The sequence below is a fragment of the Drosophila willistoni genome, chromosome 3R, assembly GCF_018902025.1.
Source record: "Drosophila willistoni isolate 14030-0811.24 chromosome 3R, UCI_dwil_1.1, whole genome shotgun sequence".
Taxonomy (NCBI): Eukaryota; Metazoa; Arthropoda; class Insecta; order Diptera; family Drosophilidae; genus Drosophila; species Drosophila willistoni.
Genome location: NC_061086.1, coordinates 25,094,093 through 25,109,432, shown reverse-complemented (window position 1 = coordinate 25,109,432; position 15,340 = coordinate 25,094,093). Strand labels below are relative to the sequence as shown.

Sequence of the window (15,340 nt, the reverse complement as noted above, 5' to 3'; positions counted from 1 at the left end):
ATGGTTCCTTCTGCCTATTACATACATTTTGGCGATTTTAATATACCATATCACCCTATGGGTGCATGGTATAAAAACAAAGCAAGCTTCGGTTCCGACTGTACTAGTCACTTGATCATTTTCAAACCACCAATACTTCAATATTGAATAAAAGTATTTTCTCGCAAACAGCAAAAAACAATAACTGAGCAAGCTTCGGCTTCGACGGCACAACTTTACACTTATCGTATTAGTTGTTCATTCAGTTAAACAATTTTAGCACACCGAAAGTTTTAGTCTTAGTCTCAAGAAGTATTTATTTTTTTTGTGACAAAATGTGGCAAATTTATACTGTTCTAGTGCAAGCTCTATTGCTGTGTTCCATTGCGATGATTTACTTTCAATCGACGATGGTAGTTAATCTGGAACCGCAGAACACAATACGCCAGATGGGTTTTAGACCACCAGCCGATCGTGCTGTAGTGTTTGTTACTGACGGCCTTCGCGCGAATTCCTTTTTTAGGAACAACTGCTCCTCGGTGCCGGACCTTCAAGAGTTGTTTCTTCACCAGGGCATCGTCGGAATAGCGCATTGCGGTGTGCCGACAATGTCACGAACTGGACATATTGCAATATTTGGAGGTTTTATGGAGGATCCTTCGGTGGCTTTGTATTATTTTCAAAAGAATCCCAACAATTTCGACACTGTCTTTAATCGTAGTCGAGCTGCTTTTGTCTGCGGAGACTCCTATGTAACCCAATATTTTGAGAACTTGCCCACTGGCGGTGCACACTTAACATTTGAGAGCTTTAAGAATTCGGACTTTTCAGGAGCGTTTGAAGCAGATGAATGGGCTTTCAATAGAGTACGCAATTTCTTATCTAAAGAGAAAAACGTTGAGACGGTTCGCCAAGAAGAGACTTATGTGTTCGCTAGCTTTCTAGCAAATCTCGATATTTCGGGACACAACGACAAGCCCGATACTAAGAGGTTTCGTGAAATACTTCTCTCAACTCAGAAGGGTATACGAGATACCTATGAACTTTTCGAACGTACTTTCAATGACAGTCGTACGGTGTATCTATTAACATCTGATCATGGCATGAGTGATATGGGTAAGAATGTTACTGCAATTTTAATGGTAAACTAAATGGTCCTTTCTACGCCACGTAGGAGTCCATGGTAGAGCATGGAGATCTCATACGGAAGTTCCCTTCTTTTTTTGGGGCGCCGGTGTCAATCGTGAGGCTCCCAATAATGGAGCCAATTTTACTGCTGATAACAGTGGCTTACAATTACCGCTTCACAATCTAAAGCAATTTGAATTGGCTTCACTAATATCGGCATTTATTGGCCTTCCACCGCCTATGAACAACATGGGAATCCTACCACTGGGCTACATGAATGTTACAGCCGAGTATGAGTCGCATGCGGCCTACTTAAATGCACTGCAACTACTGGCGCAAGTGACATCGGTTTTATCACACCATGAAGCTGGTTATTTCAGTAAATGGCTGCCCAGATTCAACGATCTCGACTTGACAAGGATAAAAGCATATAAAAAAGAGATCCAGCGGCATCTTTCATTGGGTTGGTTTACCGAAGCGATGGAGCAAAGCCATCATCTTGCCAAATTGGCCGTCGAGTGTCTAGAATTCTATGAAAATTACTACCGCAAGGCCCTAATTGTTACAACAGTTCTCTCGTATCTGGGATGGTTTTACATAATATTTGCTAAACAAGCTCGTATCACTAGTAAGTTGCAAAAACGATTTTTCACTATGAGCACAGTGGCCCTTTGTGCCTTGGGCTTAACATTAGCCCAACTAATGATCTTGCAGCAAGTGCCCTGTTGGACGACTTTGTTTTTAATACTGCCTATACCCATTTGGATTCTGGCTATACGGGAATCTCCAATAAAGGAGTTCTTCGTCTTAAAACCACTAATGCAAGTGTTCTGGGTGGTCTCTACTGGTGGCATTTTGATTGGTTTTATCCGAGATTCGCGTTTCATAATCGGAGCCTTTCTAATGGCAAGATATGCATACAATCGTCAAGGATTTTGCCATCCTTCATTCAAATTTGTTGTTTGGCTAATTATGACAGCTTTGATAAGCGCATTTATTCCGTATTTCTATTACTATAACGGTGTAATCGACTTTAATAATGATCATCTAGTCTACTGTAGCATGGTTTTGGTCTTGTTGCGTCCGCTAATTCTTTGGCATAGGCACGCAAAGTGTTTTTGGATTTTGAACACTGGCATATTGGCTCTGGAAGTATATGGTATTTATCTGCGCACTACAAAACAGCTGTTCCCAGAACCTTTGCATTGTATCTTCTGGGCCTATATCCTGTTTGCATTGATTTCGATACCATTCAGCAATACTAAATCGGCAAAGGATCGATTGGAACTGATATGCTTCAATCTTTGCACAGTGTACACATTATTTTCCACCCACTTGGAATCAATTTTCATACAATTAATGGCCGCTGAACACTTAATGGGATTCCATGTGCATGCGGATCTGCAAAGGTTGAAGAGAAAAAAAGCCAACGACGCGAATGAAGATGACGAGGAGGAGGAAGCAGACATCAACAATGATAATGATACTACAGTAAAGCCGATGAGTCCCTTGGAGCATTTAAATCGTTCTTATTATTATTCCGGCTTGTTCCTGCTGTACACTTTCCTCTCATTTTACGGTAATGGCCACGATGCTTATATGCACTTGATTGATACAAATACGGCCCGCTTATTTGTTACTAACTTCTCGTTTGTGATCATTTCTCTAACCATTGCAATGAAGCTATTGATTGGACCAATCATCGTCATGTCTATCATGTTCGCAATGTCTGCATATGTCCGTCAAAATTTATGTCGAATACTGCTGTGCCTGACACTTATCTGCAATGTTCTCAGTTTTTGTTTCTTTTTCTTTGTTCAAAATCGGGGTGACATGCGCGAAGTAAGATTCTCAATCACAACTCTTATCGTTGTTCATGGGTGTGTTCTAATCCTGATGGTCTGTTCGTTCACAGCCAAACTGCTGTTTAGTGGCATTCCCATGACAATCATTCTATGGGATAATGAGAGCGTTATTGAAACACAACCAGGTGAAAGCCAGGTTTAAATTCAAAATTACAAATGTGTGTGCAATAAAAATTAATTTATCCATATATTTCCCCAAAAAAGATTTTTGTTTTTATTTTTTTGGGGTATACATAATACTCTTAAGTAGCAAAACAAAATTAATCTGAGATAACTTATTAACTATTTAGGGCAAACAGCGGAATCTCCTAGGCAGTTTTACTCTTTTCTGCTTCCTTGTAGACCTGCAAGAATCAGAAAAGATCGTTGTCGAAACATTAACTTTAGGGTGACTGTTTCTTCTACTCACCTTCTCTGCGACCTTTAAAAGACTATCAAATGTAGATTGGCCTGTTTCGGATACCATTCCGTGGAAGATTTTTGTTTCACATTCCGTCAAAAGTTCATAGGGTGAACCAAACTCGACCAGTTGGCCGGCATCCATTACCAGCACCTTGTCCGAGTCCATAATTGTGTGCAGTCGGTGCGCAATGGTCAGGACTGTGCACTCCCTGAACTTACTACGAATGGTAGCCTGTATGAGGGAATCAGTTTGCGGGTCAACATTGGCCGTTGCCTCGTCCATTACCAATATTCGATTTTCGCGTAAAATAGCCCTGGCCAAACAGACCAGTTGACGCTGACCGACACTGAAATTGGTTCCACCTTCAGAGATTTTGCTCTGCAATCCACTGGGCAGATCACTAATGATGGGCTTCAGTTTAACCTCTTCCAGTGTATCCCAGAGCTTGGCATCACTGTACTCTTCAAACGGATCCAAATTGTAGCGCATGGTGCCGGAGAAAAGGACTGGTTCTTGTGGTATAATGGAAATCTTGCTGCGAAGATGCCGCAAACCGATTTCACTGGTATTCCGGCTATCGATAGTTATTGTTCCGTCGTTATATGAAAGCCGGAAAAGGGCATTAATAAGCGACGATTTGCCAGCTCCAGTTCGTCCAACAATACCCACTTTCTCCTTGGGCTTAATCTCAAAATTAAGCGACTTTAGAACATATTTCGACTGAGGATCGGGGAAGTATCGCAGGCTCAAGTCATCTGCTATGATTTGTCCCTCTTCGGGCCAAGTGGTAGGTGGCTTCTTGTTCGGCTGGGACTCATATTCGCCTTCCGGTTCAATCTCATCGTACTCCACCACGCGCTCCACAGCCGTCATAGTGTTCTCTAGTTCGGCCGACTGGCGCATTCCCCATTGAACCATGCCAGTCATACCCATAGCCTGGGTTATTGCCAGACCAACTTCACCCGAGTTGCTCGGCGGATTGATAAAGTAATTAACGATTATAACCACAATGTACAAGGTGCAGAAACAGTCCAAATAATAGCCGAAAGCACGATTGGTGGACAAAAAGGTGTAATATCCCGAACTATGCAGATCCTGGAGATTATCAAATTCAGCAATTAAAGCATTTTGAGCTCCTAGAGCCCTAATCGTGGGCAGGCCCGTAAGAGTCGCCCCTAAATGGGAATATATGGGAGATCTGGCTACGGCTTCAAGTCGCTTAACGTCCCGCGATGTACTCAAATAGAATTCCCTGATGTAGTAGAAAACTATGCCTAGGGCCAACGTTAGTATGAGATAATAGGGATTGGTAATACATATCACAATAATAATGCCGGCCAAGGTAAGAAATATTTGCACAACATCCAGCATAACACTAGGAAGAATTTCATCTATCTGCCCCAAGTCCTTGGAGAAACGATTCAATATGCGACCCGAAGGATTTGTATTAAAAAAATACATGGCAGCCCTCGTGATGCCTCGAAACATGGCATTGTGCAACTGGGTTGAGCTGCGCATTGCCATCTTATAAAAAAGCATGGTGCGGACTAAGGTAAAGACTACAACGGCCACGTTAAGAGCAGCAAAGATATAAATGTCTATCTGATCAGCATCAGCATCGGCAGCATTCTGGTTTTTGTTAACCCTGCGAAAACGAAAAAACTCGTAAAAACGTTTTAGCCATTAATGATGTTATTGTCTTACCAATAAGCGAGAAATACATCAGCTGTAGAGCCTACGATTTGAGTTCCCAAGCAAAGGAAGACCATAAATACTACCATAAGCCAGCCACTTCCTGCCGTTAGATATTCCTTATACAGACCCACACCTATCTTGCCTTCGACGCGGGCCTCCTGCATTGGCATTGGAGCATCCTGGACATACGACTCTGCTAAGGAGCTTAACGAAGTAAAACTATTGTTGCGGGTGCTCGGGTGGCTCACTTTACTGCCGCGTCTGCTACGCGATGACTGGCTTAAGCGATCCCATATATCACCGCCGGCTTCGTCGTCGCCATCCAAAGTCTCCTCGTTCTTGTCTGTTAGCAGTTGGGCAAAGTCCAATCCACTGCGTTTCATTGTCGCATACGTGCCCATGGCACTTATTTTTCCCTTGTCCATGATGACAATTAGATCGGCATGCTCCAAGAACTGCAGCTGATGTGTGACAAGGACAACTAGTTCACTTCTCAAATAACCTCGCATGCATTGATCGAAGAGATGGCGACCAACGTGCGTGTCGACGGCACTGAGCGGATCATCCAATAGATAAATGTTCGCTCTGCGATAGACAGCACGTGCCAAACTGATACGAGCCTTCTGACCGCCAGAGAGGGAGGCTCCCCGCTCGCCTACAATGGTCTTGTCGCCATGGGGCAGCAGTTCAAAGTCCCTTTCCAAAGCACATTTCTTCACCACTGTGCGATAGCGATGCTTATCCATGTCGAGGCCAAAGAGAATATTCTGACGCACAGAGCCGGTGAAAAGCCATGGTTCCTGCGATGCGTAGGAGTAGGTTCCATTAACTTTAACACTGCCGCTACTCGGAGACAACTCGCCAAGAAGAGCTTGAATGAGACTAGATTTTCCGGCACCCACGGGGCCAATGACGGCAACTAACTGTCGGCGGCCCAATTGAAGATTGATATCCTGCAAAGTATTCTCGGCAGCTTTGGTCTCCCATTTGGCATTGAAGTTATTAAAATCGATCAGCGTCTCAGAAATGCCATTATCTTGATGAGCCTCTTTTCTATTGTTATTGGCTATGAGGTAGCCTCGCTCCTTTTCATCGGTAAATAAAATTTCTTTCTTCTTTGACTTGTCTAACACTTGAGTCTCTTCACGATGCATAAACGTCTCCAGACGCTTTATCGACACCAAAAGCTCTGCAAACTGTGAAATACCCTGGGGAAAGAACATGGTAACCGATCGCCTCAAAATATTGTAGTAGGCGGTTACGAAGAACGCCTTCTCGGCGTTCAGGATGTTGCCCAGCAGAACATATGCTATCAGACTGGTCGATATAAAAATGCGTGACAGGAACATGGCAAATGATATAAGAATTCCTCTGATATAGTTGACTTGTTTAATACACGACATTTCCTTAATGCGAGTCATTTCTATTAGCTTGCCAAATGGCTTCTCCCAGGCATACATTTTTATTACCTGAATGCCTGAAATAATCTCGTTCATCATGCGAACACGTTCGTCCGTTCGCAAAGCAGTGCGCAGTCTTAACACGCTTGTTTTCTTTCCGAGATATGATTGAAAGGGTAAAAACAGCAGCATCACTGCCACGCCGAAGAGCGATGAAACGCCAATCTAGAATTAATATATATACATATATGAGAATTACAAAATGCAATCACAGGGTGGATGGATGCTCATATGCCTTACTTCGATGTACATTAAATATGTTACCAATACGAGTTCCAATGGAGCTAACCAGAGGTAATGGATATTGATCAAAACCGTATCGAAACGTCCTACATCATTTGATAGCAGATTCACCACCTGCCCCACTGTCGTCTCTCCCAGGGCGGATCGGTTGAGGCGTAAGGCCTTACGGTAGATCAAACTGCTCAAGGCAATTCGCATTTTCATTCCAAGATGAAGTAGACCCAGCATATAGGGATGACCGAAAACTACGGTGAAAACAGAGCCAGCTATTAGGCCAGCTGCATAAAGTTGAGCCTTGGTAATATCTGGATCTGTGCCAGCAAAATAAGACATAATGCCAAATAAACAAATCGGTTGGGTGACTCTGTAAATAAGATTGTCATAAATATATCCTGTCTAAAGATGTACAAATGTCCTATGTATATATACTTTGTGAGAAACTCCTGAGCTGCTAGTAGAATACCAGTGACGATTAGATGCCAACCAAAGACCTTTGTCATTACACTTCTCAATCGGGGTTTTTGATTCCGCCGCGCAGTAGAAGCAACCTCTTCCTCCCAAGCCGCACATAGGCGATCTCCAAGAGTATCTAAGGAACGATGCCGATTATAATTTCTTCACATCCTTTTGGTTTTCTTTCTTATCTCTTACCTGACTTGTGCTCACGCAAAGCTTTATAGAGATCCGTTTGTTCCAGAGTCTTTTTACGGCCCTTAAAAAGAACCGGCATTGCGAAACTTTTGTGATAACACCCACGTATTCAGATAGAGATAATGTTACCATTTTTTATGGTAGCAACAAAAAAAAAAAAAACAAAAGAATAATAACACAAACGTAATTAGATTTTCATTAATTAAAGACACAAGTCATATCTAAAAAAAAAAACCAGTTGTTTTTCTTTGTTTGTTATCAGTTGCCATGAGAAATGAATTAAATAAATCAAAATGGCTTTAAAATACTCTGTACTAACTAGTGTTACTTCTAACTAGCTAGCTTCAACAATCTGTCAAAAAGTTAACAATTGGTATTAACAATCTCGCACTTATTGTTAGTCATTAGGATATATACATAATAACAAATTATGATTCATCATGGTTTCGTTTCGGAGCTAAACAAAATTTACTCATATAAAAATTAAGTTTTAAAAGAAAATCAAACAACTTTGCTTTATGACCAGATCAGTGACATTGTAGGCCCTTGTTGGTTAAAGTGTCGCCGCCAATTGGCAGCCAATTGAATAACTTTAACAAAATGTATCTTTAGATAAATTTCTTTTCATACACAAATAAAATGTATGTATGGATGAACATTTTTATATATATGGGAGTGTATATTATATGCATCGAAAAGTTTTCCACACGTCTGACTATATAGAAGGTTTATATATGTAAATTAAATGAACCATTGAATCAAATAATCATGTATCTCAGTATGGCTCCATCTCACTCTATTATTCTCTCTCTCTCTCTCGCTGTGCCTGTCTCCATTCGGGGCGTCAAGTTCTACAACTCACCAGAACATTAACGATGACAACGGATTGGAGTGCTCGCGCGGATTCTCCGGCAGTTCATCGGCTTTCATGGACTGCATTTTGTTTTATTATAATTTTATTGTTGTTATTGTTGTTTGTTTGTTTTGTTGTATAATAATTAAGCTAGAAATTGATAAGCTACACAACGGCTTTTTTTCGTTTTTGCGTTTTGTAAACGCCACATTACATGAGATTGAGATTTCAGTTTTGTTTTATAAATTTGCTGTGTCAGTTTGTCTATTTATTTAGATACATTTGTGTGTAAGTGTGTATAGATTTTTATTCTCTTCAATTAACATCCCGAAACCAACACAGACACGCGCTTTTTATTTAATTAATTAATGTGACATTAACATGGGTAAAACACTTCTATTGGAAATATCTATGTACATATGAACGATTTCACTTTTTGGGGAGTGGGCATAATTTTTCCACACATTCCACGCCCATCACAAATCGAATGACTATCTTAGAATTAGAAAATGAAACGTAACGTCCGTGTCCACATTTTTGGAGCTGCTGGATGATGATTCTTTTTCAAAATAGACCACTGGAAGATTGTGTTTTGGACCAGCAGCCGAATTTCATCACACTTTTTTATGCGGCAACGTTTTTTTCATGTCGACCCCACTGGTGCGGGGGATAGGTGGCAGGGGTGATGTGATAGTAGAGCTTTTGGATCGACTGCTCGATCGATTGTATGCGTATATGTATATATAACTTTAGCGATGTTCACGCTCCGGCTGCGGAACTCGTTCTAACATTATGAGCTTGTTGCCTGCCCATGATATAGACAACAACGACGACAGCGGCAATCGAGATTGTTTGTTTTTTCCTTTTGTTTCAAATAAAAATCCGAAACAATTGCTGGTTTCTTATTCGGGAACTCATTTACCCCTTTATGCCGCATCGTCGGCAATCGTAATCGTTCGCCTTGTTGTGTCAGGTTAAGAATCTTAAGTGAATCTCAAGTGAATCTCACTCTTGGTCGATATTACTCTCCCTTTTTCTTAACAGTTAACATGCTCTCACCGTATCAGCTGCTCTCATTTTGTCTACTGATAACATTGATAGCCAGGTTTTGATACACCTTCTCATAATCAGTCAGAAACCCTAACAGAAATGGGATTATAATTACATATATCCATATTATCAAAAAGATAAGTTAAGAGAGAGAGAGAGAGAGAGAGAGAGTGGAAGAGAGATAGAGAGAAAGAGAGCTAACAATAAAACAAAAGTAATGTAATAGATTTTTTAAAAAAGCTTTAAAAAGTTTTATCTCTTCTTCTCTTATTTATTTTACTGGTGAATATTTCAAATTTACAAATACAAAAGAAGTTGGAAATGTATTTCAAAACCATGTAACATTTTATTATTGTACACCGAAATGGGTTACTCTGGGTTATAGTGCCAGAAATTGAATAGCTAATTAACAATATCAGATATCACTAAGCTAAACAGCTACATACATATGTATACGTACGTATGTACCTATGTGTCGTTCTGGATTACTGGTCTTAAATGATTTTTTTGAAGCACAACAAATTGGCTTTAACATTTGTATGCTTAATTTTTTTGCTGCATACTTTAAGGCTGTACAAATAAATTCAATCAAAGTTAGTCACAGTGGGCAAAGAAATTTTTAAATTCATACCCCGCACAATGTTAGTTGATCAAGGGCCAAAGTATGATTTATCAAAGTCTTACAAATATTAAGTATGCGAATTAAGACCTAAGATTAGTAATCACCTCTTTTTTCATAGAAAAGGGTAAAAAAATAAATATAATATAAGAAGTTCATTTGACTCTGAGAAGTAAGGGCGGCGACCATTTAAATACGATTCGTGATATTCTAGGAATACAAAGAAAAAAAAAATGTTTATATTAATGTGTATGTATGTACATATGTATGCCCATTGCCATGAAATATAAAAAAGTGAACTCAATACTGCTTATGGTTTTCCTTAGAAACAATTGATTTCCCATATTGTTACCTTTAGACAAATTTCATCAGATTTGTAACCAAATATTGCATTAATTCGATAGCATTGCGTGATGGTCATGCCTTAATCTTTATTATTTAAGATAAGTGACGATTGCAATAGCCATTAATTGAATTAATAAGATAACAAGAAAGCAACGAAATCTTTTTGAGTATGTAGGTGCGACAATATAAAGTCTGGACAGGGTATACAAATCGAGCCTGAGATATTGCATTGGGTCTGGTGGATGGAAGGAAATGCTCGATTAGATTATAATATGTCGGCATTAATATATATAGAGATATACAGATATCCATATGTATGGTACTTGGGATATACATTTTTAGCCATTTCAGCGAGGCGACACATACATATTATGCCAGTGACCTATAATTGATATTACTTTTAGATGGTTTGTTTAGTTTTCGTTTATAAGATACTTTAGCTGACAATCCCAACATATGTATGTATAGATTTCGCATAATTTATTCAGACGGTCCCTTTGAATCAATTAATTGCCTCCTCGTTAGTAATTGATCATGATCATCATTATCATCATGCCAAGGTGCAAGGGGCTGGACTTGGACTTACACTGACTCACAATAAACATTACCCACGTCAGTATGTTTTATAGTTATGCCATATGGGAACACACACAGCGATAGATTTAATATTCGACAATAAACACCTATTTTGAAAAAAAGCTTTGACTTTCCTTTAGCTGACAAGCTTTTTGTGAGTTTTCCGCCTTCGAGTCGAAGTGTTTAATACCCTAATTTAATACTTCAACATATGAGAAATTTTATAATTTCACTTTTATTTTGGCATTTCTTCCTATTGTTATTTTATTAATTTATTTCAAATAAAATTAAAATATCATAAAAGTAATGACAGTTACATACGTATGTATTGTTTCCTGAGGCGTTATTATGATTCAATCTTTACAACGATAACGGTAAGTTGACCTTCCATTTAGTCCAACCTTTGCTCTAGTTTTACAGAGTATTTGAATTTTCGAGCATGTGTGCGTTGAGCTGGCAAGCCTATAAAAAGCGACCACCGATTGCCGGAGTTTTTCAGTTGCTTTCAAAGTGTTGACAAGACCAGTTGGCTGCCGCCTTTCATTCCAGTTAAATTAAACAAACCCAAAAAAAAAAAAAGAAATGGCATCATTCGTCGGCAAGAAATACAAGCTGGAGAAGTCCGAGAACTTTGATGATTACATGAAGGAATTGGGTAAGTTAGATAATTGTTGGTTATCCAAAAAGAAATAATATTATTACCGTTGTTCATGTGTACAATCATACATACATACATATGTATGTACATACATGAATGTAACTGTACTCTGTGCATCAGTGGAAGCAGGAAAAAGAATAAGAGAAAAACACGCCACCAAAAAAACAGCCGGCCGGCATTTTTTTTTGCAGCTTTTTGTGAGTTAGAGTAGAGAGAAACATAAAGAGACAGAGAGAGAGACGAGAGTAGGGAGAGAGCAATGGGATGATAAAAATCAATATAAGAGAAAATGCAAAATAAAAACGTGCAATAACTGCAGCTTCTGTTTTCCATCAAAAATATCCCAAAAAGAAAATCGGTTAATTCTTTTTTCTTTTTGTGCAATAAGCGCATGAAAAAAACACGACCGCTTATCACGAAACATCAAGAAGGGTAATAAAACTTAAAACCTAATTAAACTGAAGTGTGTACTTTGTTCAGACCGCACTGAAAGTTGTTTGGCGATTTCTTAGAAAATTTTTCGTAAAAAAAAATGAGTAAATTTTAAATTTCATAATGATTAAGCTTTTGCCGAGACAGGTGCTCGTCACATTTTCTGCTATAGCTTGGTGAAAGTTCTGAACTTTGCACCACCCGCTACCGAAAAAAAATAAATAAAAAAAAAGATAGCTCTATACTAGGTACAAACGTATATAGTTGCTGTACCGATTCCGATCTTTGCCCTTGAGGACGGCCGTATGTCTAGACGACGTGATATTATTGTAATTTTAGATGACGGCGCGGAATCGTGGGATGTGGCGGCTGCAACGAACAAAGAAATGAAGAGAATATTTCTATTTTTCTGCGGTTTCAATTCGCATCGATCGATTGTATCAATTTTCCACAAGTAAAGTTACAATTTCTATTGAAAACGAATATTGAATCTATTGATATACGTACATATGTACATACCCTCCTCCAACCCTGTCCTATCTCAGAATTTTATACTCTTGATTGGCCCCCTTATATACCTACACACGCACACACTCTCATGTACCTATGTATAATGATAAACTTAGTCTGTGATTATTGAATTTTGCACTTTGTCGCCTTATCGGTTTGGCAACAGTTTCAAATTGCATGAATTGATGAGTATGACTGTGTGTGTGTGTGAGGGCGTGTGGTGTGTTGGTAGGGCTAATCTATTCAAGGCTTTCAAAATTTAATTGTCATACGTTCTCATGAAGAGTCAGTTGTTTGGGTTCCCATAAAATGTGAAAGAAGATAGTGGGGCGAAGCTATTGAAACACAAACACTTGTCCAAAAAGAAAGGTTGTCCGCTCAAACGTCTCGTACATAATTGAACATAATTGATTTGTCTGTTTTCATGGACGATGTTGAGAATAGGGAGCGACCAGCAAATTGCACTGCGATAAGGTTTGCTATATATATATTTATATATGTATATACATATAGCAACTGACCGACCAATTGATAAGTTCGGATGCTGCTGCTACCCGCATTGTTGTTTGCCGGCATCGTTAACCTTGAGCTCGACTTTTGACGTCTCCGTTCGCCTGCATCCATTGGTGGCCTCTCTCTCTTTGCGATTGAAAGGGAACTTCATAATTTAGCTTTATTATTTTTAATTAAATAAAATATGATTTGCATTGTTGAGCTCTTCAACTTTGGGCAGGCTAATTCAATTAAATATGTTTCCACTTGGAACTTTATGTTCTTTTCTTTAGGCGTTGGCCTGGTCCTGCGCAAAATGGGCAACAGCATCAGCCCCACCGTGGAGGTGACTCTTGAGGGTGATACCTACACTCTGACCACCACATCCACCTTCAAGACCTCGGCCATCAGCTTCAAGCTGGGCGAGGAGTTCGATGAGGAGACTCTGGATGGTCGTCAAGTGAAGAGCGTTATCACTTTGGATGGCAACAAGTTGGTGCAAGAGCAGAAGGGCGATAAGCCAACAACCATTGTGCGCGAGTTCACCGACTCTGAGTTGACCACCGTAAGTCCAATCGCAATCCGACCCCGAACGATCTTTATTATATGTACATACATTCTTTTCCTTTTTTTTTTGCAGACTCTAACCATTGGCAGTGTGAAGAGCGTTCGTGTCTACAAGGCTGTTTAAGACCATTTCCTTAAACTCTACTGCCCCAAACGTCCGTTTCCCATGACTGAGCTAATCTATGTATAAATCATACAACACTATTTTTGCATTAACAACAGAAACTAACCCAGTTTTCCTACATACATATATCTATCTATTGTTATTGATTAACAACAGAAACTGCACACACACACACTCTTAACTCTAATGTTAATTTATATTAAATACGAAAAAGACAATTATGTGCATACACAGAATTATTGTGTACGAAAGAAAAGAAAAAAAAAAAAAAATAATGATATATATTGAAATTTCCAAAAAATGCATTTGAATAAATGAAATATGATGTGCTTTAATTATGTGTTTTTTGTTTTGTTCTTGAAATCGCTATTTAAAATTGTCTATGAAGCGTAACAAATTCGGTCAGCCGCATCATTAGGCCCTTTAAGCGGTTTAAAGTTCAATTAATTAGTAGAAAAGAGACGATTTTTATGGCCAGAAGTTTTGTCTCATATTTGCCAACATTTTTGTTGTCTCAAGATCAATAAAATTGTAAGCTAGATAATAATGTGTCTTTCAATGACTGCTAAAAGGGATTAATAAAACAAAATTTTTAGATTAACCTAATCATACCTAATTTCCAAAAAGTTTTACAATTAAATGCACTCTTAAAGGCGAATAACTAAGTGACAGTGTCAAAAATGCGATAGTTTATTGGCTAACCACTTGAGAGAAACACAATCAGGTCAGAACATATAGAAAACTGGCTATAAAATTTCATCTAATGGATACTATAGTTATTATTAAACAAGTAACTCTAACCAATATTCAAACAATCGTCAAACAAGTGTTTGTGGAGACTAAAAATAGAATACATATATTCTTGAAACCGCAAAATGAATGCCACTTGTTATATTATATACACATTTTCCTCTTATACAGATTATGTAGTACACATATATAAAATTCATTGCAAAGAGACCCAATCATGGCATTTTATGATGGCCCATCCCTCCTACATGCATCCGGTAGGTTCTTCAACTGCATTTTGCGGTGTGCCCCACTAATTGACGATGGCATGTTACTTTCGCTGGAGCTTATGTGTACAACATGTTGTCCACTTGTATTTTACGTGACTCTATGTATCTGGATATACTATATACATACATATATACATACGTAGACCTGGGGCAAGTGTGGGAGTGCGGTTTGGGAGCTGGAATTAGAGCATGCGCATGAAGAATATCTTCATCGTGCATTAGGCAGAACGATGGTTAACGAAATTTTAGTTAACATTCGCTGTTTACACCGGCGACACTGTCCGTGAGTGCCAGGCCAGAGTCCAATTCGGAGGTCTTTGTTTTGTCTGTTGACTGAACTATTTGGGTAAATGGTTAAACGTTGTGTATCATAAATGATAACATTTATATCGATTTGAGTGGCCTGATAATTATCAGGAGAGGTTGGCGAAAACGTTGCTACGCTGAGCCACAGAGTGGGTGGGTGGGTGTGTTCAATTTCAAAATTGTGTAATAAAGAGAAAAAGTGAAGCCCACTTTGCGGCGCATTTCAAAACTGAATTGTATAACCAACCAAGTTAATACAAAGCTTTTCCAGTCGAAAAAAAGCTTCGGCAAACGAGTTTTTTCAGAATTTGAGATCGTGGGGTCTGTTTTCTTCGCCTCCCATCTCTTTCTCATCATATCACGCC

The 15,340-nt window shown here is 39.1% G+C and overlaps 3 protein-coding genes across 4 annotated transcripts; 2 read left to right on the top strand and 1 right to left on the bottom strand.

The window, feature by feature from the left end:
- The first annotated feature begins 179 nt into the window (after positions 1 to 179).
- On the top strand, positions 180 to 3,163 carry LOC6648081 (GPI ethanolamine phosphate transferase 1). The gene is made up of 2 exons (XM_002069901.4): positions 180 to 1,095; positions 1,154 to 3,163. The coding sequence occupies exons 1-2, from the start codon at positions 315 to 317 to the stop codon at positions 3,112 to 3,114; spliced, it is 2,742 nt and encodes a 913-aa protein (XP_002069937.4). The 5' UTR covers positions 180 to 314; the 3' UTR covers positions 3,115 to 3,163.
- Positions 3,164 to 3,173: 10 nt separating this feature from the next.
- Positions 3,174 to 14,903, bottom strand: LOC6648082 (probable multidrug resistance-associated protein lethal(2)03659). Of its 2 annotated transcripts, none has more exons than XM_023178576.2 (7): positions 14,809 to 14,903; positions 7,425 to 7,510; positions 7,203 to 7,362; positions 6,771 to 7,137; positions 5,080 to 6,695; positions 3,382 to 5,020; positions 3,174 to 3,316 (listed from the first exon to the last, which is right to left on the bottom strand). In XM_023178576.2, the coding sequence occupies exons 1-7, from the start codon at positions 14,886 to 14,888 to the stop codon at positions 3,281 to 3,283; spliced, it is 3,984 nt and encodes a 1,327-aa protein (XP_023034344.1). In that variant the 5' UTR covers positions 14,889 to 14,903; the 3' UTR covers positions 3,174 to 3,280. The 2 variants fall into 2 exon arrangements, with proteins under 2 accessions (XP_023034344.1, XP_002069938.1); XM_002069902.4 differs by lacking the exon at positions 14,809 to 14,903 and adding an exon at positions 8,287 to 9,057.
- Positions 11,365 to 13,988, top strand: LOC6648083 (probable fatty acid-binding protein). The gene is made up of 3 exons (XM_002069903.4): positions 11,365 to 11,522; positions 13,253 to 13,524; positions 13,600 to 13,988. Exons 1-3 carry the CDS (start codon positions 11,450 to 11,452, stop codon positions 13,648 to 13,650), a joined length of 396 nt encoding a protein of 131 aa, XP_002069939.1. The 5' UTR covers positions 11,365 to 11,449; the 3' UTR covers positions 13,651 to 13,988.
- Positions 14,904 to 15,340: the final 437 nt, after the last annotated feature.